This window comes from Pagrus pagrus (assembly GCF_965226575.1).
Source record: "Pagrus pagrus genome assembly, chromosome: 8".
NCBI classification, from domain to species: Eukaryota; Metazoa; Chordata; class Actinopteri; order Spariformes; family Sparidae; genus Pagrus; species Pagrus pagrus.
In genome coordinates, this window is record NC_140192.1 from 32895058 (window position 1) to 32920626 (window position 25569).

Consider the following 25569-nt stretch of genomic DNA (forward strand, 5'->3'; position numbering starts at 1 on the left):
AAGAATTGTAATTGCTTTAGGACAACAATAGACAGGGATAAGATGTATCAGGCTTGAATACACACATTACTGTTTAATTAGCTAGTTAGTAAGATCAGTTCAAAACCCTGCCCAGGTATGAAGATGATGTACTTACTCTCAATTTTTGGAATTGACTGCGTGGGGACCTTGACAGCCTCTATCTTTGGTCTCATGGGACACCATGTTCCATCCTCCTGGAACTTGATTTCATCCACATCTGAACAGTCATTCAGGATCTCTAAGAATAAACTGAGCAAACAAGTCAACACTCAAGTCACCAACATACACTAATTAAAGTTTCTCAGCATCTGATCAATTAACCTGATTTAGGTCCCAAAGTTCTCTTGACTGTGAGCAATAAAGACTTTAAGTTCTCATGCAACCGTTTAATCTACACAAGCATAGAATCTCCAAACTGATTACCTTGAAACCCATTTAAAAAAAAAAAAACAATTTACAGTAATGGTCAAAAGTTTACAAACACTTGTAAAGAACATGTATATCATGTTTAGGGATATCATATGTCAACTCTCATTGTTCTGTGATGGAATGAGTGGAACACATACTCCTTTGGCACATAACACATTCATGAATGTTGGTTTAATAATTAATTTATTATAGGTCTTCTGAAAATGTGACCAAAATATACATACAGTAATTTCAATGTTTGGTTCAATGTCCCTTGGCCATTTTCACCTCAATTAGGTGCTTTTGGTAGCCATGACAGAATCAGTCAAGTTCACCTAAATTTGCTAGCCTTAAGGTGCCATGTCTGGAGTAAGGGCTTCTTTCTTGCACTGCAGCCTCTCGGCTCGTGTTGATGCAAAACCCACTTGACTGCGGGCACCTGTCTTCCAGCAGCTTCTAATTAATCCATTTCTTCCTGATCCTGACAGTGACACAAATGAGCCATGCACTTTTTACTACAATCAATTGTTTGCATAGTTGATCTTGGGACCTGTAACTGCTTTGGAATGGCTCCAAGTGACTTTGACTTTGAATTCTGAGCACCTTACACTTTCCCATTGTAGTGTTTGCGGCTGAGTCTACTGGGTGTATCAAACACATCTTATTAAAGTGGGCCCAGAAAAGTCACCAGCTTATCAAACATAATCAGTCAGAAGAAGAGTCCATGCTACAAAGCAAATTTCATTTTCTGAAGACCTATAATAAGTTATTAAAACAAACTTCATGAATGTTTTTAGTGACAAAGTAGTATGTGTTCCACTCATTCAGTCTCTTCGGAGTGTAATGATAGATGTATTTATCCTGAACTGTCTTGGAGGCAATGTCACAGTTAAGTACATGCAGACATACGACGAATACGTCTGACTGTATATCTATGGTGAGAGCATACGGGTCCATTCCATACTAACTCAACTAGGGCCTCCCAGTTCTCAAAATAATTCATGTTGAAATGTTTATTAAATTCATGGAACTTGGAAAAACCCTATAGCTGTACTCCAAATACTTTTTAAGTTGTGCTTTTTAAAGTTTTGCCCTCTAAAGGTGCGTTCACACCGGACCTTTTATTTTTGTCGCTGTCGCTCATGTCGCTCCAAAAAAGTCGCTCTGTTGCTCAGCTGCAGTCGCTCGTCGGCACAATTCAACAGATCGCTCTGATAACGTCATTCAAGCGATTCCAGTGAATTTCACGTCGCTCGGAGGCGCTCATTTCTTCCCGTTTTCAACGGTATACGCGGCTGACAACGGCCCAGTTTGACGAGCTGTTGGCGAGAATCGGAGGCAGGATTGCCGGGTTGGACACCAACTACAGGCGCTCCATCCCAGCTGAGGAGCGCCTGGCCATTTGTCTCCGGTGTGTGTGTGGGTGTGTTTGTGTGTGTCAACGTAAAGCCGGCTTTGCTCTTCCGGACCGGTGGAGTTGTATTACGTTTACATGGTTTCAGTAGTTGTCATAATTAGGCCTACATATAGATTACGGCAGCCAGTCAGCGCTGAGCGACAAGCGACTGACGGCCAGAGAGTTGGGGTTTCTCAACTCGAGCGACAGAGCGTTTTTTCGCTCCGTCGCTCGGACGCTGTCGCTCAGAGCCCCAGCGACATTTCGCCTGAGCGATTAATCGCTCAGTCGCTCGTTTGCATTAACTTAATATGTAAACTTGTCGCCAGCGACAAAAATAAAAGGTCCGGTGTGAACGCACCTTAAGCTAAATTTGAACATTTTTGTGATTCTGTGTGTGTATTCTAAGCCTCACCAATTGCATTTTTTTTTTTTAATTGTTGAAAATTTGTCCTGAACACCTAAGACATTCTAAGGAATTCTGACAGCATGTATTCATTTAAATAATTGCTGAATGGTTACAGTAATCAAATTTAAAACAGTACAAATAATCTGTCATTTTTAAAAATGTATATCTCCACTAGTTTTCATTTTGTGCAAACAAATTTTGGTTCTGTGTAGTATTAATGTAGTTCCATCACACCTTTCTTTGGTGTTTTTTGGCTGACTCTTCTTGACCATAGTTTGTATTTTCTCCCTGATCGTGGTAGTGACACAACTCAGCCATGCACTTTATACTTACAAAACATTGTTTGCACAGTTGATCTTGAGATATGTAACTGCTTTGAAATGGCTCCAAGTGACTTTCCTGACTTCAAGTCAAATGGGTGCATCAATCAAGCCCTATTAAATCGGCCCAAGAAAAGTCATCAGTTGTTATCAATCATAATCAGTCAGAAGAAGTTAAGAGGCCATGGTACAAAGCAAATCTGACACAACTTGTTACAGTCATCAAAATTGATCATCCAAGTTGTTGTATGTACATTGCTCAAACAAATTTAGGGAACACTTAATGGTCACAGTACAACGCCAAGTCAGTAAAACTTCAGGAATATCAGTCTTTCCATTTAGGAAGCACAAATGATTGTGAATCAGTTTCACCTGCTTTGGTGCAAATGAAAGTGGCAACAGGTGCACTGGAGAGGCAAAAGCAAGACAACTCCCAAAAGTGGAATGGTTTTACATGTGGTGGCCACAGACAATTGCTCTCTCCTTATCCTTCCTGACTGATTCTTCTCTAGTTTTGTATTCTGCTAGTTTCCTTGTCACTGGCGGTACCTGCAGCCCAATCAGGTTGCACAGGTAGTCCAGCTCCTCCAGGATGGCACATCCATACGTGCGGTTGCAAAAAAGTTTGCTGTGTCTCCCAGCACAGTCTCAAGAGCATGGAGGAGATACCAGGAGACTGGCCGTTAAACGAGGAGAGCTGGACAGGGCCATAGAAAGGCATCAACCCAGCAGCAGGACCAGTATCTGCTCCTTTGGGCAAGGAGGAACAGGAGGAGCACTGCCAGAGCCCCTACAAAATGACATCCAGCAGGCTACTGGTGTGCATGTTTCTGACCGAACTGTCAGAAACAGACTAACAGACTCCTTGAAGGTGGCATGAGGGCCCGACAGCCTCTATTGGGACCTGTGCTCACAGCCCAGCACCATGCAGCTCGATTGGCATTTGCAAGAGAACACCAGAATGGGCAGGTCAAACATTGGCGCCCCGTTCTCCTTCACAGATGAGAGCAGGTTCACAATGAGCACATGTGGCCGGTGTGAAAGAGTCTGGAGACACTGTGTTGAACATTATGCTGCCTGTAACATCATCCAGCATGACCTGTTTGGCAGTGGGTCAGTGATGGTCCAGGGAGCCATATCCTTGGAGGGCCGCACAGACCTCCATGTCATAGCCAACAGTACCTTGACTGCTTTTAGGTACCAGGATGCAATTCTCAGATCGACTGTCAGACCTTACGCTGGTGCAGTGGGTCCTGGGTTCCTCCTGGTGCAGGACAATGCCCAGCCTCACGTGGCCAGTGTGTAGGCTGTTCCTGGATGATGAAGGCATTGATGCCATTGACTGGCCCTCTTGTTCCCTTGACCTAAATCCAATTGAGCACCTATGGGACATTATGTATCAGTGCATCCAACGCCACCAAGTACTGACACAGTCTGTCCAGGAGCTCACTGATGCCCTGATTCAGGTCTGGGAGGAGATCCCCCAGGAGACCATCCGCCAACTCATTAGGAGCATGCCCAGACTATGTCAGGATTGCATACAGGCAGGTGGGGGGCCACACACACTCCTGAGTCACATTGCGAGTTGCCATGATAAAATTGGATCAGCCTGTGACTTCAATTTTTTACTTTGATTTTGGTGTGATTTTGAATCCAGCCCTCAATGGATTGATGATTTTGGTTTCTACTGAACGTTGTTAAGTTATTTTGTTCTCAACAAATTAAACAATGTACATCAGTAAAGATTTTCAACTTGAATAATTAGTTCATCATGATCTGATGTATGATTAAAGTGTTCCCTTAATCTTTTTGAACATGTATATACACCGATCAGCCACAACATTAAAATCAAATCAAATCAAATTTTATTTGTATAGCCCAAATTCACAAATCACAGTTTGCCTCAGAGGGCTTTACAATCTGTACAGAGACGACACCCTCTGTCCTTCGACCCTCGATTCAAGTGAGGAAAAACTTGCCCCAAAAAAAGGCCCTTTTAACAGGGAAAAAAAATGCGGAAGAAACCTCAGGAAGAGCCACAGAGGAGGGATCCCTCTCCCAGGACGGACAGACGTGCAATAGATGTCGCATGTACAGAGCAGATCAACGAGATCACAATGTATTCAATTATAAGCGATGGTTGACAGGAGTGAAAGTACATAAAGATGTATTACAGCAATAATAATGAAATGCACATGGAAATGTGATTACTAGTGATAACAGTAGTAGTGATTAATGGTAAGGATGGTATGTAGTAATGCATTACAATAATAGTAGTGGAACGTATGTAACAGAGATGTGACTAATATTAGTGACAGTAGTGGTGGGTGTCAGGCAGGGTCATGGCAGTAGGCGCATCCACGATCAGGCAGGGCCATAGCAGTAGGCGCATCCACGATCAGGCAGGGCCATAGCAGTAGGCGCATCCACGATCAGGCAGGGCCATAGCAGTAGGCGCATCCACGATCAGGCAGGGCCATAGCAGTGGGCGCATCCACGATCAGCTGACTAGGGCTGTGCAATTAATCGAATTTTGATCATGATTTCGATTTTTGGGTCAAACGATCTCCAAACTAATATAATCGAATTGAAATGATTTATTTGGCATTTTTTGTTGTACAGTAAGCCTAGAGATTTTCTGAAAGAGACGCACATGCGCAATTCAGTCCCTCCCCCAAAGCATTCAACGCGGCCCTGCTGACTGGCACTCACTCAAGTTACGTTTTTCTCTAAATTACATAATTACATAATCGCCATCAGTCAACAGGATGCTGTCTGACTCTGTCACTCGTGGGGAGGGAGGCTGTTTTCTGGGGGAAAGTTCACTAAGTCTCGGTCAGGAGGGCTGAATCACCGCGACAAACACTTGGTGAGTTTAAGTTTTTCGGGCAGAAATGTGACTAAGAGTCGGTCGGACAGACACTTCACAGTATTTTTTTCCTCATATAAGTTGCCAAATTCACGACCAGTTACTACATTAATGTTGTTTGGTCCTGTAACGTTGTTTTGTGGGACATTTCTCTATTTTGTTGAGTGATGGACCTGTTCAGTTATCAGACAGTGAACACCATCAGACCAACACAACCCCGCTCTGCGCCGCCGGATTATCCATTCACACTGGTTCGGTTCGCCAATACTGCGCGTCAGAGATCGATCTCAGACACACTGTATAATGCGACTCCTTATCCGTCAAATCCGGACAGGCACAAGAAAATAACAGCTGCCATTGGATACTTTTTAGCTAAAGATATGCACCCTATCGTCTGTCTTATTTGATTTTCTAAGTACATTTATTTTATTCATTAAATGTTTTATAGAAATTGCAGAACAGTTGGATACATATTTGTACATTATCTTCGATTTGAACATTTTGTATTTTTCGATTTAAACATTTCATGTATTTTTTTGAGAGAAATGCTGAATAAATGCATCATGTTTCCAAACTCAAAAATAATCGTGATTTCAATATTGACCAAAATAATCGTGATTATAATTTTTTCCATAATCGAGCAGCCCTACCACTGACAGATGACGTGAATAACATTGATCATCTCATCACAATGCGATGTTCTGCTGGGAAACCTTGGGTGCTGGCATTCATGTGAATGCCACTTGACACGCACCACCCATCCAAACACTGTTGTGGACCAAGTAGATTTGGTGACATTTTTAGAAGACCTATAATAAATTCATTATTGAACCAAACAAACTTTTTTTTTGTACAAAATAGTATGCGTTCCACTCATTCCACCTCAGAAAAATTTGGTTTGTAGAAATCACTGGAACTCAAGACTGCCATGATATACATTTTCTTTACAAGTGTATGTAGAATTTTGACCACAACTGCAGGTTGCTAGCTCAGAGGCTGGTTTTGTTTCACGTAGTGATTGGGACTTTGAAAAGTAACTCAGATAGCAGAACGGGAAGTACAATCTTGACCAATTGTTGACAAATTGCCAGCTTATGCCAACTTAGTGTGTCAGACTTACAGATTCATTAAACTCATAGCATCATGTATTTTGCCATGCCCAGTGTCAGAGCATTCAATTACTGGTGCAAATAAGTTTTCACATACACAGGGTATTTCACTGTCTAACTCAAAGGCAGGCCACCTTCGTATTATTGGCTGCTGCCTTCCAATATGTGCACACAGTTTATGTGCAGCACTCCAGTGTGGACACAGCAAGTGAATGACACATTCACAGTTTCTGTATGATCAAGGTAATCAAATTCCTGCTATTCATGAGGAAAAATGTGTGTTTGCTGATAAAAGCTAAGTTAGCTTATATTACAGAAGTTAAAAGTAATATATATTGAACCTCAGTTAAGTTAGCATACTTATTCCTGTTAGGAATACATATTTATATATACATACATACAAATTTGAATAGAAAATAAATGTGTTTCTTTTCAGTACCTTCCATGTCATGTAATTTTTTCTATTTTCTATTAATATTTTAATATATTTCATGCGACCCACCTGTTGGTATTTGTTTACTGGTCACATTGGAAGGCTTTTCCCCTAATGATTGTTGTCTTCACGTATGTTCTGCCCTTTGTTGAGTGCATGTGTGGCTGTTTAGCAAAGTTTTGTGTGCTGCAGTGCCCTCTGATGCTATTCAGCAGGAGCAGTAGTATTACAGCAGAGTTAATGAGGCATAGTGGAGAGCAGAGTGCTACTGGTTCTCCTGCTATGTCTTTAATTGTTCTACTCTATTGCCTTGGAGACTATTTGCCTGTAATAGTTATTTTTTATCATCTTTTGTTAGAAGCATATATAAGGATATATCCTAAGAATATATCCTAAGAATATAGTGCTGTAGTTTTGGTTTACTTAAAGTGAAACTCTCGCCAAAATGCCACCTAGGCTTTTTTTGTGAAGGAACCCGAGTCAAACCTTCGTGTAAAAGCATAATTACGAAGAAAAAGCCACTTTTAAGATTTACCGTATTTTCGTTTTCAGGTCAAAATCATTTTCAATGGCGTGCTAGGGGCAACTTTACGGTGGCATCAAAATTGCAATTTTTAAAACACTAAGACGCTCGACACAACATGAAACTTTGCTCGTAGTATTACCAGGGTCACATGAACATGAGCATTGAGAATATTGTTTGTGTACACAGAGTTTACTAAAAAGAAGGTTTTTGAACAACTCACACTAGCAGTAGCTTGCTCCGCTCGCCGCCGTCCTGCCAGTCGAGAAGCGCCGATCCCTGAGTGCAACGCAACATGGAGGAGAGTAAAGGTGGAAAGCTCCATGTACGAAATTATGCTTTTACACAAAGGTTTGACTCGGGTTCCGTCACAAAAAAAGCCTAGGTTGCATTTTGGCGAGAGCTTCACTCAGGGTTCCTACAGGTTTCTTCAAGTTAAATTTAAGACTTTTTAAGACCTTTTTAAGACCATTCATATAAAAAATTAATACCTATTTTTCTGCCTATTTCACGGCCCTAGCGGCAAAAAAGAATGAAATCCTTGAATTTCGGAGTGTTCATTTATTTAACAAACAAAAGACGTCCACAGTACTCAAAAGAGATGTCTCAATGTGATTTACTGGCGTAAATCTAGCGTTCTGAGCAATTTCACTTGGGTTGCGTTGCGTTCGCTATTATTGGTTCCGTCCATACAGTCTATGTTTCCGCCGCTCTTTATTTACGTTCTTTGATCAAAATAATAGTGGTTGACAAATGCATGGATTAAAGCAAAAAAAAATCTTTTGACTGAAATGTTTTTTCGAGCTGTAGCCAAGTCATATTCCCAATTTGTAATTTGTGAAACATGTTACAGGGCATTTTACTTGACACGTGCTAAAAAAATAAGTTTGAGATTTACAGCCTCACCCCACACCATGTTCTCTAATGCAGACATCAAGTTTAAATATTTGACAGTGTTTTACAGGAGTATGATCTGAACAGCTGTTCTATACACAGTTAAAATGTTTTTGTCTTTTCAATGTAATTTTCAATCTATGAAATCAATCTGTGCCTTTTTTTTGCCAAGCTTCTCTCAGGTTTTACTCTTTCAAATAATCATCTACAACCATCTACAGAACTTTTCAGTATGCTATTTTTCTACTTCTTCTCATCATCATCATCATCATCATTAATTATTATTAATAATATTGTTTACAGTGAGCCTCTTATCGTTTAACAGAAAAATACATCATACAAACAGCAACTTTTGCAGCCTTGTCAGTCTGACGGCGAGTTCCCACTTTCTGTCATCACTAACATACTGTTAATAAAGAAGCTCTGAGGCTTTGTTCTATGTTATAATACAAGATTTCAGCACTGAGCTACAATCAGGCAACATTCATGACTCTGTACAGTCAAACTGACCAAACACTTCTTATTGATCATCATTATAAAGTTTCAGGGCGGTCCTGTAACCATGGTAACTCACGGTGCCAGAGGGGAGGGAGAGACGCTGAATGAAGCCGTTTACACAGACACACTGCAGACAAAGTCCAGACTATAGTTGTTATTTCACACATGTAGCACACAACAGGAGACTCTCCGTGTCAGACGAGCTCTCACGTGCTGACTAAACTCAGCTGATAACGTAGCAGCGCGACGAGTCCCTGCTAGCTAAGCAGCTAAACTTTAGCACCGATCCGTGTTGAGATCCCGCCCCGTGTGGGTCACTACACTGTCATTGGTCAGGTGAGCACACGCTGTTAACGATACCATTGGCTGTAGAGTGTGACAATCTGTCAATAAACATCAGCCAACAGTTCTCCTCCGATCTACATTGATCTCACAAGTTTGAATGACGGAAATCCATCTTAGCGACGGAGGACTTTAATCCATGCAAATGAAACTTTTGACGAAAAATGCGATACGGAGAAGTTACATACAGCACAAAATTTAAGACCCAGATATCAAAATTCAAGACTTTTTCAAGTCTTTTTAAGGTATTATTTCCAAATTCATAAATTCAATGCTTTTAAGACTTTTTAAGACCCCGCGGGAACCCTGTTCACTTTAAGACATATTGAAAAATGTGTTAAGTGATAGCTAGCATACCTCTGAGATAATGATGAGCCAAGTGACTCAGAATTTTCTGTTTTTACCAGTTGGACCTTACATTTATGCCCTCAATGTTGTGGCAGTTTCCCCCCATTATATCGAATATGGTATCAAATATTGATATTTTTCAAGGTATTGTATTGAAGTTAGAAATTCCAGTATCCTGAAAACACTCATTTGTAGACCGCGCAAACCATACCCATTATCTAGCCTTTGCCAACTTTGTCTAAAAAAATCCAGGGAAAATATTCTGATTCATTAACTTTTACTCTCATGTGCAGTGAAATGCTTGCAGAGTAGAGCCCAGCTACCAATATGAGAGCAGTGCTTCGAAAGTGGAGGTAGACAAAACACAGTCAAGTTTAAGTTAAGAAAGTATTGGATTTTGGTCAGCTTTATTTTAGCCGATACTGATCCATTAAAATATGCCTGGATTGGCCAACATACCAATACTTTGGATCAGCTCTGGACATCTCTAGTTAAAACACATAAAACAAAATGAGTGGAGTTCTGATTGCTACAGTGAGACCCTCTGTATACTTAATGTAAGGATGAAGCACAGGAACACATGGTGCCTGACCAGTGTTGAGACTAACGCCGTTAGAATAAACGCGATTACGTAACGCCGTTACATTCCTCTGTAATTTGTAATCTAATTAATTACTTTATCCAGCGTTACTAACGCCGTTTCCGTTACTAACATGACTTGTGTTGCCGTTACTAAAATCGGGGCCCCAGCGCGATCATGGTAAAAAAAAAAAAAAGCCTGCAGCCAGCATGAGTTCTAGGCTATTGTTTTTTCTTTTCTTCCTTTCCTCCTCCTCACTTCATAAGCGGGCTGCAGAGTAGAGAGCACACTAGTACAACACGGTTTCGATAAATACCAAGGATAAGACAGGTCATGTTTTGCGGATATGGAACAAGGAAGTAACTGACTTGACGATGTATAGCTGCGTGACATCATTGACGAATCCTTGTAGGAGTTTATTTTACACACAAACCGACGTAGCTTCTGTGCGGCGCACACACACAACTTTCGACCGGTAAAACCAAAGTGATAGACAGAGAAGAAATGGCGAGTACAGAGGAGGAGGATAAAGTGGGAAAGTCGGCGTTTAGCAAGTGGAAATATAAACACTACTTCACCATCGTTGAATAAATTGAATAATTGAAGTTCATATCCCCCCCCCATGGCAAAGGATATTTGTTTAAGGTTAATTATCTCTCTATGCTGTTCTACTCTATGAAACTGGCGTGTGAAACATGCTTCTAAAAAGCCGAATTCTTTGACATATTACTTTGTTTTAGTAACGCAAAAATTACTTTTCCTAGTAATTAGTTACTTTTATAATAGAGTAATTGAGTTACTAACTCAATTACTTTTTTAAGAAGTAATTTGTAATTGTAATTAGTTACTTTTTCAAAGTAATTTGCCCATCACTGTGCCTGACACACTGGATAAACAAATTCTGAATCAACCTCAGCAACAGCAACACAAGATAATTTTTGGTTGAATTAGTTTAACTTACCCATCAATGATAAGACTCTCATATGCAGCCTTCTTGTCACACACAGGACAGATCCAGGTGGGTTTCTTCTCATTCATCTGCAGGTAGAGAGCAGCGTCAAAACACTGCAGGTGTGAGCAAGTCACCGCCCGGCACGGTACTGACAGTCGCATCTTACCTAGCTGGAAGACAAAACATACTAGGGTCAGTCTAAACAAATGAATGAAGAAAATGGTTTATTTCTTGCACAAGTGAGTTGTGCTGTATTAATATACATTCATAAGGTTATTTACTACAATGATCTTGCACTGCATGGAGTCTTAGAGGTGCATTGGCTAATGAATCTCCTGTCACGGCAAATGTAATTTTGCATCACAGTAACAGTATATATTGCGATAAGGGTAGCACATTATTATTTTTACAAAACCTGACATTGGGATATTTTGGTTTTCAGCAATATATACTGTAGTATGGAAAAATTTAGGATATTTCACCAGATTACTAGAATAGCTCAATAAAGGATATGTACATGATATCACAGTTTGCAGAAGTCATCATGGTTAGCATTCAGTGGTTGTAAATATGGTGACTACTGAGTGGCAACAATGTAAATATCTGGGTACAGTTTTTATTGAATCAAATGTAGGCTATAAGTATAAATATAAAAAAAGTTTAAGTATTGTACTTAATTACAGTTTTGGGGTTCTTGTACTTACATATTTTCCATTTTATGCTACTTTATCTTATACGCCACTACAATTCAGAGGCAAATACTGTACTTCTATCCCACAACATTTATTTGATAACTACACTACATTTCAAGTCCTGGTTTATATCAACTTAATAACTAGACTTACATTCAGTCTCGTCTTGTGTTGATTTGTAATCATGTACTGCCACAGCTACTTCTAATTTTAATAATATTATTATTACACATTTATGAATGCCTTTTTATTATGCTGTGCATCATATTTACTTGCCGGATTTGTGATTTCTATTCATGTATAATGTGATATCTTTTTTGTATTTGTAATATTCTGTATATGAACTTGTTTCATTGTATTTTATGCATCACAAAATTAGTATATTATGGTCAAATACAATGTCTCTGAGAAAACGTTTGTGAAATGTCAATCATAATAATAGTAAGAAGAACAATAGCAAGAACAATAATATTGATGATGATAATAATAATAATAAATATAGCCGCAAGCGGCAATCCGCAGGTTCTAACCTCTTTTGTCCCAAACCAGCCACCCTGAAGCCACCCTGAAGAGGCTTTATTTGTAGAGGACTATCAGGAGGACATGTACAAAAAATTTCAAGTCAATAGCACTCATAGGTTGGTGGGGAGAGCCTTTCGAAGCTTACACTCTTATGTTATAGCGCCCCCATTAGGCCGATTGTGATCAAATGTTTTAAGCAGCATTTGGACATCATTTACACTTGACCTACCAAGTTTCATGTCTGTAGGTCCTTCTGGCTCACCATAAATTATTAAAACGCAAACAATGGCGGTTACTGAGGAACAGGCCACGCCCACTTTCACCCATCAACATGGCAGTCAAGATATTAATTAATAGTCACCCCTAGAGCATGCATACCAAATTTGGTGAAATTCCGTCAAATGGTCTTTGAGATACGCATGTGTGGCATTTATAGCGCCCCCTATTGGTTGAGCTCAAAATGCTTTGGTAGGCAGATTCCCAGTCCCGTTGTGGACCTGCCCACCAAGTTTTGTGATGATAGGGCAAAGGGTGTAGGAGTTATGGCCAATCATTTCTAAGCTCCGCCCATTGCGAACATTCATTGGTCCGTGGCAGCTCATTTATAATAGAAACTTGTCTTTTCATCCCCCGAGGCTGTATACCAAATTTGGTGTTGATAGGGTCAATTTTGCAAAAGTTTTATTCACTTTACTGTTTTTCACATTATGCAAATTAGCAAAAAATCTAGTTAGGCGGACCTCTATGGTCCAATTGGCTTTTTTGTTGAGCACATTGAGCTGGACTTGTGCGTCAAATTTCAAGTCAATCAGACTTACGGTGTGAGGGGCGTGGCCTTCTGAAAAAAACATTTTGAAACCTTAATTACAGCGCCACCATCTGGCTGACTGGGCTCATATTTTAATAAAAGTTGATGCACATCATTTCCAATCATTGGGCCAAGTTTCAAGTTTCTGGGCCATTCCAGCTCACGGGAATTTGAGCTCAAGCGAAAGAAAACAAATAATAAAAATAATAATAATAAACCGGTACAATCTTAATAATAATAATAAACCAGTACAATCTTAGAATAATAATAATAAAATTTATAATAATAAATGTATACGTTCAAAATTGAACCCCAAATTTCACAAAGTGATTCCTTGAAGAACCTTTCCTCGAGGAGAGGAGAGCTATGTAGCTAAGTCGAAATTTTATTTTAATTTATAATCCAAGTATCCAAGTATTACACCAATTCGCTAGGTTTAATAACCTAGATTGTATGGATACTTAAAGGGGACATATTATGCAAAACTGACTTTTTCCTTGCTTTAGTATGTATAGTTGCGTATCCAGAGTGCCTCCCCACCCCCTAAGCATGAGTTTTGACAACTTAGTCAATATTTTGTACCTGTCAGAGTCAGGAATTGAGTCTCTAAACGAGCCGTTTGGATTTCGACCGGATTGTGTCACAATCCGGTCTTTTGCATTCTCCCAGCCCTGGCGCTGGGTATCTCCTCCCACATTACGACAGCTACCTGAACGAGGATCCGCCATTTTTTTCCCCTCGCTAACTTGTACGCGACAGCCTGACCGCTACCATGTACGACCCGAAAGCCAAGCACTGCTGCTCTGTCGTCGGATGCACAGATCCTCATGTTTCGCTACATTCCCTCCCTACCAAAGAGGATATCAGAGCGAAGAGGCTACTTTTTATTTATCAGGGTCCCAGCTTCAGTGAGCAGAAGCGTTATGGTCTGTGCCAGTCACTTCACCCCGGACTGTTTCAGCAACCAGGGTCAGTACAACGCTGGACTGGCAACAAGATTGTCCCTTAAAAGATTGATCCATACCCACTGTCAGTGATGGAACTGTAAGTATTTAAAAAACAGTATAGTTTGTGTTACTTTGGCCGTTTAGCACATGAGCTAACGCCAACCGTGGATGTAAATATGAGGCTGAGCTAACATTACATGTGAAGTTATCAACGTTGGGCTTACTGGCCGTAGGATTCACGATAATGTTAATGATACGAAGCGTTAATGTGTCATATCAGCACTCTTTTAAAACATGACGGTGAATTGAGAAAATGAATTAGGATATTGAGATTTTATCGCTTCTAACCGGCCGGTGAACCACTGCTCTGCCGTGAACATGGGGAGGAGATGGGGTGAAATGTCTCAGTTGTTCGCGGACAGTGAGCTGCTGCTCCGCGGTGAACAAACAGAGGAGACGGGGTGACATCGTCTCAGTTGTGTGTGTCAGTTGTTCGCGAACGTTTAGCTGCTGTTCCGCAGTGAACACGCAGAGGAAACGGTATGAACTGGTCTCTGTTATTCACGGCCAGTGAGCTACGTTAATTCATTAGCATGTTGTGCTAAAGGACAGTGTGTAAGCAAACTTCTAGAAGCGTGTCTTGTCTGAATGCACTGCTGACTGTGTGACAGCCCGAGGAGCTGCTGTAGTTTGGCAGATGTCATGGCTCTGGGAGACTGTCCTCTGACCGTTTTTCTGTGTGTTGGTATACATGTAATACGTGTGTAGCGTTAGCTGCTGGCATGAGAGACCAGACCTGAGAGTATCAAAACGTTATCTGCAGTAAAGCAATCACTACTTTGTTTTGGAGCTGGAGACAAGAGCTACCTGCTACATGTCTGCTGTGCTACTATCAGTTATATGCAGGCACGGACACAGAAAAGCTGCGTTGCACTGTGTATTGCTCGTTGTTTTTTTTGTTTGTTTTTTTTTCTCAACTTTATTGAAAGTTGCTGTGTATCGCTCGTTGCCATGGTCCCGCGATGCCGTCCTCACGTCTTCCGGTCGGCAGGAAGAAGTGGGCGTTGAAAGCAGTAGCTTATTAGCATAAAAGGGAAAGTCACTGAATCCGGCTGCTTAGAGCAGGTCTGTGAAACTGGTGTGTAAACAACCCTGCTGTGCTCAATCCTTCGGTTTTTTCAACCAAAGCATGTTACTATCATTCCATTTAGACATCAAGGACCCATGTCAACAAGCAGAAATGAGCATAATATGTCACCTTTAAAGATACTACCATTAAAAAAGGGTTGAGATTATATTGTATGCAAGCACATATTTAATTCTAAAAGTAGGTTTACATACATTTTTCAATTAAACTAAATATATCAAGCCATCTTAATGGGTTAAAACTCAAAAGGAATAATTGTTTCCTTAAATTTTTCTTAATTACTCATCCATGTCTACTTTTTAAACAATAAAATAATTTGTGCAGTATCTGCATTTTTAAGGACATAAATCAACAAAATTGGTCATGAAATTACATTAAGAATACTTATTTACTAAACACATAACCGTTGTTGTAGCTCTAACAAATTTGGCTGGACAGTCCAAAAAAATATTTCAGGCAATTATTCTCAGTTTAATTATTGCTGTAGTTTCATAGATTCTTCTTCTTCTGCCTCAGTTCACTGCTTGGCCATTTCATTAAAAGAAAACGTATTTTTATATGTATAAATGTTTAAGGGTCATGATTGTCCATTTACTTGGTTATCATCCAACTTCCTGCAAAGGTTGAGATCAAGCTATAAACTATTGTGCATGTACAATGTATAGGCATTACTTCATCATTAAGCGTGATTAAGCATTACATAATCATTATTAATTATTTTTGTTTATACTGTCCACTGACAGTGTTGTAAAAAATATGGATGCTTCAATACATAATGATTTTCAATATTGAAACGGTTTCAATACCAATTTTCTGCAGTATCAACACTACATTACCAGCAGTGCTCTCATTCGGTCTTCTCTGCTCAAGTAAAAGTGTTACAAAAACAAGTACTTAAGTATGTATTATGGCATTAGTGACTTCAGATTTTTTCAAGTCGACTTATCCGTCAATAAAGTCGAAGTCAAGTCAATTAAAAGCCCCCTGCTAAGAACCCAGTTCTAAAATCCAATGGGATGCAATGTAAAGCTCTTATTTTGAGGACAAATTCGTTGTCACTGTTCACGACTTGTCGACCACTCTCAGGGGTCGTCGACTTGCGCCACTGACGTCGGCTTTTCTGTTAATGCCCTAGTATGTATACTTAAGTACTTGTTTTTGTAACACTTTTAAGGAGGGGTCAATAAGGGGGGTCAAAGTAACAACTTTAGTTAAATAGAAGTTACTGAAAAGGTTGCTTAAGTTGTGAGTAACTTAAAGATCCAATATACAACATTCAGCGTCACTAGTTGTGAGGAAACAACTATTTGCTATGTAAAGATATAGTGGAGTAAAGAGGTCCTGAGCAGGGAGTGATGTCAACCCTGTCTGTGCGGTTATCAAGCTTGTCTGATTTTTGTTTTGGATAGTCAGTCTAGCCAGATGTGCATATTAGTACATGTGAGCCCTCTCCCGTTTAAACATCTATTATCTATAAGCCCTTTACATTGTAGGGTTGTGTTGGGGCTGGAGCCAGTCCAAGCTAACATTGGGCGAGCAGCAAGGTACACCCTGGACAAGGCAACAGCACTAACCACTGCAACGCTGTGCTGCCCTTCATTCAAATTCAGTCCTATGTTGAGGGGGTGCTTCGCAACACCTGCTGCTGCTAAGAATAGCGGAAGTACACACACAACTGCCTTTCAACACCCATAACATAACATGCCAATGTCTGCTTGTTCGTTTATTTCTATACCTGTCTTGCAGTCTCCATTGTTTATACTGTCTTGTTTTTTTGTTTTTTTGTTGTTCCTTTGTCTCTCATGTTTTGTGCTGCATTTAGAATTAAACCAAATATATCAAGTTGTTAGATGCATCTACTGTAGATACTAACTCCTTCAGTCGAACACTTCTGACTGCAGGTTTCAGCCAGGAGAAGATGTCGTCAGGTGGCCTCTAACCTTGGTTGGATGTTTTGACCCTGAACCACGACATCCTCCAGTTGGCGGGTCTGCAGTGATGGGCAGTCACACTTTCACACCTCCCTCCCAGTGATGGGCAAATTACTTTGAAAAAGTAACTAATTACAATTACAAATTACTTCTTAAAAAAGTAATTGAGTTAGTAACTCAATTACTCTATTATAAAAGTAACTAATTACTAGGAAAAGTAATTTTTGCGTTACTAAAACAAAGTAATATGTCAAAGAATTCGGCTTTTTAGAAGCATGTTTCACACGCCAGTTTCATAGAGTAGAACAGCATAGAGAGATAATTAACCTTAAACAAATATCCTTTGCCATGGGGGGGGGATATGAACTTCAATTATTCAATTTATTCAACGATGGTGAAGTAGTGTTTATATTTCCACTTGCTAAACGCCGACTTTCCCACTTTATCCTCCTCCTCTGTACTCGCCATTTCTTCTCTGTCTATCACTTTGGTTTTACCGGTCGAAAGTTGTGTGTGTGCGCCGCACAGAAGCTACGTCGGTTTGTGTGTAAAATAAACTCCTACAAGGATTCGTCAATGATGTCACGCAGCTATACATCGTCAAGTCAGTTACTTCCTTGTTCCATATCCGCAAAACATGACCTGTCTTATCCTTGGTATTTATCGAAACCGTGTTGTACTAGTGTGCTCTCTACTCTGCAGCCCGCTTATGAAGTGAGGAGGAGGAAAGGAAGAAAAGAAAAAACAATAGCCTAGAACTCATGCTGGCTGCAGGCTTTTTTTTTTTTTACCATGATCGCGCTGGGGCCCCGATTTTAGTAACGGCAACACAAGTCATGTTAGTAACGGAAACGGCGTTAGTAACGCTGGATAAAGTAATTAATTAGATTACAAATTACAGAGGAATGTAACGGCGTTACGTAATCGCGTTTATTCTAACGGCGTTAGTCTCAACACTGCTCCCTCCTGCTCCAGAGCCAACATGAGGCTCTCTCTGCTGCTTCCTTCAGCCTGTGTGCAGCTGCCTTCCTCTCCCTCCCTGCTATTTTCAGATCGATGAGTGCGTTCCTTAGAGACTATGCCAGAAATCCTCTGCAGCCAACTATGATGGCGAAAAGCTAGGCTTGGCAGCCTTTGTCCCTGCACTGTTGGACCAGGTCCTGGTACTTCCCAACTTTCCTCACCTAGGCCTCATCACAACCGTCTTCCCACAGGACAGGATGATCTCCTTTGCCTTCTCAGACCACATGACTAGGTCGGACCTCAGGATGTTGGGATGACCTGGGAATAGTGCATTTTCCTTCCGAAGTCTACACTCATCTCCCATGATTGGGCTGTCTGCAAGACGCTTTTGTTTGTCTTCTTGGAGGCTGGTGGTTTCTCCCCCCCTCCCTGATGGACTGGATGGATGGGACTGCTTTCGAATGGGTCTGATGCCTTCTTCCCTCTTCCCTGCTCTAAGACCATCTGTGCAGTTAAACTGCTGGAAATGCGTGGTTCCAAATCCTTGCCTGCCCATGCACAGGTTTCCAATGACGTCCTTCAGCTTCAGCATGCTCTCCGCTGATCTTGTAGTGATGCCTGCACCCCTGACCTTTGCATGGCTAGAGTCACAGAACATGATCACAGACCTATGCTTTGCGACCTTGAACTCTTCCACCACTTATGACAGGGGTAGCTGTAACTGGACAAGGCCGTATGTATAGCCCTACTGATATGAAGCTTCCAATCCAATCCAACTTTATTTGTTAAGCACTTTTACACAACCAAAGTTGACCAAAGTGCTGTACAGAAGAAAGGCCCAAAATTACATAAAAATACAAAAAATAAATTAAAAGACATAAAACATGAGTAAAAATAATAAAATAATAATAGCCACGCAATAAAAAGCAATGAAAATAAGAAATTAAAACAAGGAGATAAAACAAGCTTGGAGGAAGCTTGGAGGAATGCGGAGTCACTTGCAAAGGTGCTTGTTCACTCACCTCTCAACACCTTCCACTGATGTCATCGGTTTTCTCATAGACTATGGGTAGCCACGTGAGTCTTGGTAGGAGACCATGCTGGAAGATCCAGGCCTTAAAATTTCCTGGTAGACCAGATCCCTCGATCTTCCTCAGCCACTCATCTGCCCACTTCTCCATCTGGGATACATTGCTTCTGTCAGAGAGCTAGGCATCATACCACTTCCCAGGGCACTTTATTGGACTTTCCTCAACAGATGGTATAGTCCTTCCCTGGACTTGGAGCTGGAACCTACTGGTCACCTTTCCGTTTCTGATGACCATGATTCTTGACTTTCTGGGTTTGAATTTCATTTTTGCCCATGTTACCACATCGTCAAGTGCCCTCAGGATCCACCTTGCTTGTACATGAGATGAAGTCATTTTGGTGAGGTCATCGATAAAGTCCCTAATTGGAGGCTGTCGAATGCCAGATTCCATTATCGCCCAACTTGTTTCCTTCCCTGTTGCTGCTATGAGCAGATTCATTCCCATGATGAACAGGATGGGCGAGATGGTGGAGCCTGTTACAATTCCATTTTCCAGATTTTGCCACTGAGTGGTGAAAGGGTCTTTAATTTTAAAATTGATCTGTATGCATTTGCCGAGTCAAGCCATACATCTGACAGGTTGCCTTTACCCTCCTTGTCCTCCCAGATCAGCTGGTTGAGGCACCCAGAAAAGCCTTAGATTCAGCCCTTCTGCACTCCTGCAATGTACTTGTTCGTGACGATGCATGCAGTCATCCTTTTGGCCAGGACAGAGAAGTGGCCAATTTCACAGGAGTCCGTACCCTTTGGCACAAAGCAGCCCTCCGCTCTTTTCCAGAACAATGGGATGGTGCCTTTTGTCCATACCCTCCACAAAAGCGTCAATAGCCTGTAAAGTAGCATAGGCCATTTCTTATATACCTTGTAAGGTATACCACATGGTCCAGGAACAGATGCTGATCAGGATTTTCTGTACGATTCCTCAGATCTCTCTCCAAGTTGGCTCAATGGTGTCAAGCTCTTCCTCGGGAGTCTTTGGGTGAGCAAGTAGAGCCTGGACCCTAAGTGCATCACTGTGGGTCTCTGTGAGAAACTCCTCCAAAACTTCTTTAGGGCTGATTAGTCTACCAGATCTTGCTTCACCCAAGAGATTTTTTGTGAACCTGAGTACGCGTTGTCGCCCTCTCCTTCCTCAGTCTCCAAGACCTTTCTGCCCCTCTCAGTCCGCACAGCCCCCCCCCCCCCTCTACTCTCTTCTGAAGCATGATATACATACTGTGTGAATATCAAGGGTGTCACGATTTCGATTTTAAATCGAAATCGATCGAAATTAATTCTCAAACTTCGAATTAAAAGATAGAATCGTCGATGCTGCCACGCCCCCATGTCACGTCCGGTCGGCTTGCCAAGGGGAAAAAACACACGTGTTGAAGTGCTGCGAGTCAACCTCCTCTAACTTAGCTACTAGCTATGCCAGTAGCTATTAGCTATAGCCAGTCAAACGATAGCATGGTGTTACACCATTCCTGTTCGGCTCTCGGACCGTGGTCGGGAAGCACAGGGGAAATTATTTCCTCCAGGGCCGAAGTTTATGTTTACCTTCGGGGTGAACCCCCTTTCACGTGTTAAGCTGGTCGGGAAATAATACCAGGGAGCTTTGCTGTATCTTGAGGAGCCGTCGCCTTTATTCAGCCAAACTGTAGCCTACATTGTACACTTTATTGCTGTCGCTACTACTGCTACTTCTTTCGCTTCTCCTTCCTCTCCCATTTATTCACTGTCCACACGTACGCACGCTCCCTCACTCTCGCTCACCCACTCACACCTTACGCACCTTGTGTTCAACTGTTTGGAAATAGTTTGTTAAGACACTTAATTGTTCAGAGAAGACTATGGACAAGGCTGTTTTATTTTTTGGTTTGTTTTGTTGTGAACTTGAATGTCATCTTCTGTGAAGAAGACTGCAGTTACAAAAGAGAAACTAGATGGCAGGTTATGTTGTTTAAGTTTCCAATTGACTGAAGATATAAGTTATTGTTACATTATGTTGTTAATAAATGTTTTACATTTGACAATGTAGTGTGGTACATTGCTAACAAAGGTCAGATATTATATTGCATAAAAGTCTAGACTAAAAATGGCATAGCAACCTGTGAGAATCGAATCGAACCATGACCTTAGAATCGAAAATTGAATCGTATCGAGGATTTGGAGAATCGTGACACCCCTAGTGAATATGTTTTAAATTATTCGATTAAACACAACAGACACACTTAATGCTTGCTGTCAGCTCAGGGTCAGCTACATTCTGATGTTCTACTGTTCATTCCTCTGTAAATATTTGCAGTTAGGGCTATTGGAAATCCATGCTTCTGCTGTAGATTCAGTCATTATCCTGCTTTGAACAGAGTCATGCGGAGGCGTGGCTGTGGTAGGATAACAGAGTTCCAGCAGACCACTTGCCTCTTACCAGAGTATGAGTGAAAATAATAAATAAAAGTTGCACCATGAATGTATCCAATTTTAACGAAGTAATCGTTTTTCACAAAAAATCTACTCAACAGTCAAAGTATGCTGTGTTACAACTACCAACTCTGATAGTAACCTCTTATATTTATAATATCTAGCCTTTTATGTGATCCTGGATAAACAGGATGTTGCTTTTTCTGCATCACTGAAGGTAAAAGAACCAAAGACTTAAGTGATGATCAGCGGGAAGGCGATTTTTGTGCATTCCATGTCTGTTTGTATGTCTGCTGCGCATATCTGAGGAATAAATACATAAAAACACATTCATAAACAGCAGTGACTCTATTTCTAATAGATCATCAGTGAGTTTTCTAGCCAGATTCACTCGCGGCACAAGGAAATAGAACAGATGCCAAAAGGATCAATATAGATTGTCAGCCATACAGTGGGTAGTAGTTTCAAATGGAGGTTTCCCTCACGGAAAGCGTGATTCACGCGTTGCGTGAAATTGTAGGTCACATTGTAGCCACTAGGTGGAAGCATCGTACTGAAATGCAGCTCAAAAGATTTGGGGATAATTCCACGTTTGACCACAACGTAGCTGCAATGGAGAGTGGTGCTGTTCATAGGCCATAGGCTACTTCATTTGCAGCTGTGGTCGAGAGAGCTAGAGAATGAATGGAGAGAGGGACCGCTACGCCGGTGAATCAGATCAATGTTGTTGTTTTTTATTGTTTCACAGTGGTTATGTTCAACAGGATCAGTGGTTCTCATGGGGGTCCTGGCCCCCTCCATATTTTTGATCTCTCCTGTAGCCTGGCCGGTCTGGCTCCAAGTTTGAGCAAATTGTCTCATATCTATTTTCTGCAAGTTCTCGTGAATGTAACAATCCACTTATAGCCCACGATCGTTCGTTTAAACAGTTTCTAAGCTGCTTCGTTCGTGCCAGCAGCCTGGACCCGATGCGGCTGGACTCACGAGCGGAGCATTCATGCACATCTGTCTGCAGCTGCTCCAAACACACAATTTGAAGGGACAGATTAGATGTTGATTTTGTTAACAGTGACTTTGTTGATACTACTTTAATCGTAGAATGGAGCCACAACGGGCTGATTTCAGCCAAGAGCAGCAGGTTGTTTTAATGGAAAGTAGGCTACGAGCGATACAAAAAAGCTGATCACAGCCTGAAGCAACAGTGTTGCTGCAAATATAACAAGAGGAGGCTGCTTTTAATTTCTGACAGTTGAACATTGCGCTTTTAAATATGAAGCTTATCCAAACAAAAAACTAGAGCAACACCAACTGTCATTTTTTAAATTGTGTTTTCATATATTTCACTGATTGTAATAGAATGCGAGTGTGTTTTATTGAAAGCGAGACTGGGTGTGTGTATGTCCAGTGGCGACTGCTGGTCTTTCAAGGAGGGGAAGCTCATTTTTAGGCTACTGTGAAGTGTGACCGCCTGTGAGTGTGAGTGTGAGTGACGGGGGGAGAAGCTCCGCAGCTGCCGCTGCTCGTTGGGGAAAGAAACCGCAGAGTGACAGAACAGAGTCGCCAAACACAACGCTAGTCGTTTTTAACAAAGACACAATTGCTGGGGATCAGTAAAGTCTCCGGATCAGTTCAAAACAACAGAATGAAAAACTTGGAAAATGCTCCGGTGGATGTTTATTCTTCAAGATCGCTGATACGCTCATTTAGCTGTCAATCAAAAAAGGATTCCGCCTCAGACAGCTCATCCAATCATCATGCAGAAGCCAAGTGTCCGGGCCAGCCCACTGCCCCATAGACCCCCAGAGACGCTGAGCGTCCGATGGGCGGGACAAAGCCCAGCATTTCTCCAATGAGCGTCTAGTTTCGCTGCAGTGGAACAACCCGCTCTACGCTTCCCCATTGAAGTCAGTAGAAGCTGAGCGTCCGACTGTGTAAAGCGCTGTGGCGCTGCGGGGATGAATGATTCTGAACAAAAGATGAAGGCTTTCTAGCGCGTATTTAGTCAATGAAATGTACACACAGCAGTACATATTTCACCACTTTTTTTTTTTTTTGGGTGACATTTTAGGGGAAGCTGAGCTTCCCTTGCAGTCTTAGAGCAATCGCCTCTGGTGTATGAAAATCGCTACAGTGAACTGGTGCTTTGGTTTTTAGGTGCTCTACAATCTCATAGTTTCAAAGAAAATGGATTGATTGATTTTTACTTAACGAAATTAAACGAAAACAATATATATTATATTACTATATTGTTGCAACTTTAGAAAATATAATCCAGGGGAAAAAAGGCTTACAAACATGGACCAAAACGGCTCAGTAATACGCACAAAAATCCAAAAGAAACGAAAATGAACTAAAAAAAATAACTAAACATCATGAAGTGGTCGCAATCTGTGTTTTACGCATGCCTCTGTGCGTCTGGCACATGTGTCTTGGAGTTCTGAATGGAGGCTGTATGTTCAGCTCCCCTTACATGTGAAATTTATTACATGAAACACGACGAAATTTCTTCACTTATGAAGTGAAAAGTGTGAGGAGAGCTACTGTAGGAACCGGTTTTTCTGTTCAAAGCAAACAGCTGTGTGAAGTACTGTGGGGGGCAGGACTTTTGTCTGACAATGTACTTGAGTGAAGTATCCACAAACACACCCATTGGTCAGAGATAAATGGAGGATGCTAATGTGTCGCTAATGTGTTACATTGTGTCCAGCTGTCGTCACAGCAATTATTACAAGCACACCTATTGGTCAGAGATACAAACAACAGAACCATTTTATTATATTAGACTATATATTTTCCATTTTTACTGAGCATAAAGTTTGTTCTAAATTAAATAAAAGCCTGTCCCATACAGACGCGTGTCTCTCTAAACGGGTCCGCTCGGCACACACACACCCTCAAAAAAAAAAAAAAAAACTATTGGCCGGGCCGTGAGAACCGGCAGTCTACCTCTCGTATGGATAATCAGTGTGATAATCCAACGGATTTGATCTGGAAAATCCCTTGTTGTGATAGACTCATGTGTTTTCATAATGTAGCCTATCATAAAGTGGATACAATCACCGCAACTCTGTCCGGAGCTTCGTTACTTTTATTTCTGTATCCTTGGTAACAGCAACCCAGGCGATTTTCATACACACACCCAGCCTCGCTTTCAATAAAACACACACACGCTTCCTTTGATGTGAACTCGAACAGAGCATGAGGCTGAGTTGATAACCAGCTTCGTAGTACCGTGTTAACTCCGACCAGGGCTTGAGGTTTTGAGCTGGATTCCTTCGCAGTACAGGCCGGCTGGCTGACAGTGTCACCGGTCTCATTATCACTGGCTATTTGTGTTGTCTGTCAAAACATGGATGAATGAAACCTATCAACTTTGTATCGGCCGCGTCTTGTTGCCTATTTCTATCGAGGAAAAGTTATTTCAGGATATCCTATGTTTTATCGCCCAGCCCGAAAGTGACACAGGCTATTGCCCGTTCATTCATGAGAAATCATCCAGCAACACTCAATCAAACAAGGTGGGGAATGAGAAATCTGCGGCACTACTGTACAGTAGTTCGCTCATTTTAAAAACACAGACGGGTGTGTTTGGAGCTGACGAGACTGAGGACCGAAAAAAGAGAGTGAGACGTATACTGTAGCTGCCGTCGTTACATTTGTCTCATTGAAAAACTATAGCCTACTGTATTACAGTGGCAAGCGGTGACCTTTTACTGTGGTCATGCTTAAGTGTCAATACCATGCGCGCCCGTAAGGGGGGTATTTATTTATTAATAAAAAATATAATATGGTTTTTAACTACTACAGTGGAAACCGCTTATAGCGATCACGTTGGTCCAGAGTACATTTGATCACTATAAGCGGTTGATTACTAAAACCAAATTGTTATTATTTCACTTGTTTTTTTATGCAGAACATCATCTAAATGCCAGTTGTATAGTTTTTCAATTAGAAAAATGTAACG

At 41.2% G+C, this 25569-nt stretch overlaps 1 protein-coding gene across 3 annotated transcripts in view; it reads right to left on the reverse strand.

The window, feature by feature from the left end:
* The window catches only part of pias2 (protein inhibitor of activated STAT, 2), a 105957-nt gene that overhangs the window by 20322 nt on the left and 60066 nt on the right, over positions 1 to 25569 (reverse strand). For all 3 annotated transcript variants that reach the window (XM_084359613.1, XM_084359612.1, XM_084359614.1), the window contains 2 exons: positions 11112 to 11272; positions 137 to 270 (listed from right to left, as the gene is read on the reverse strand). In XM_084359613.1, coding sequence (XP_084215739.1) covers positions 137 to 270; positions 11112 to 11272 — 295 coding nt within the window. The remainder of the gene's footprint in view (positions 1 to 136; positions 271 to 11111; positions 11273 to 25569) is intronic.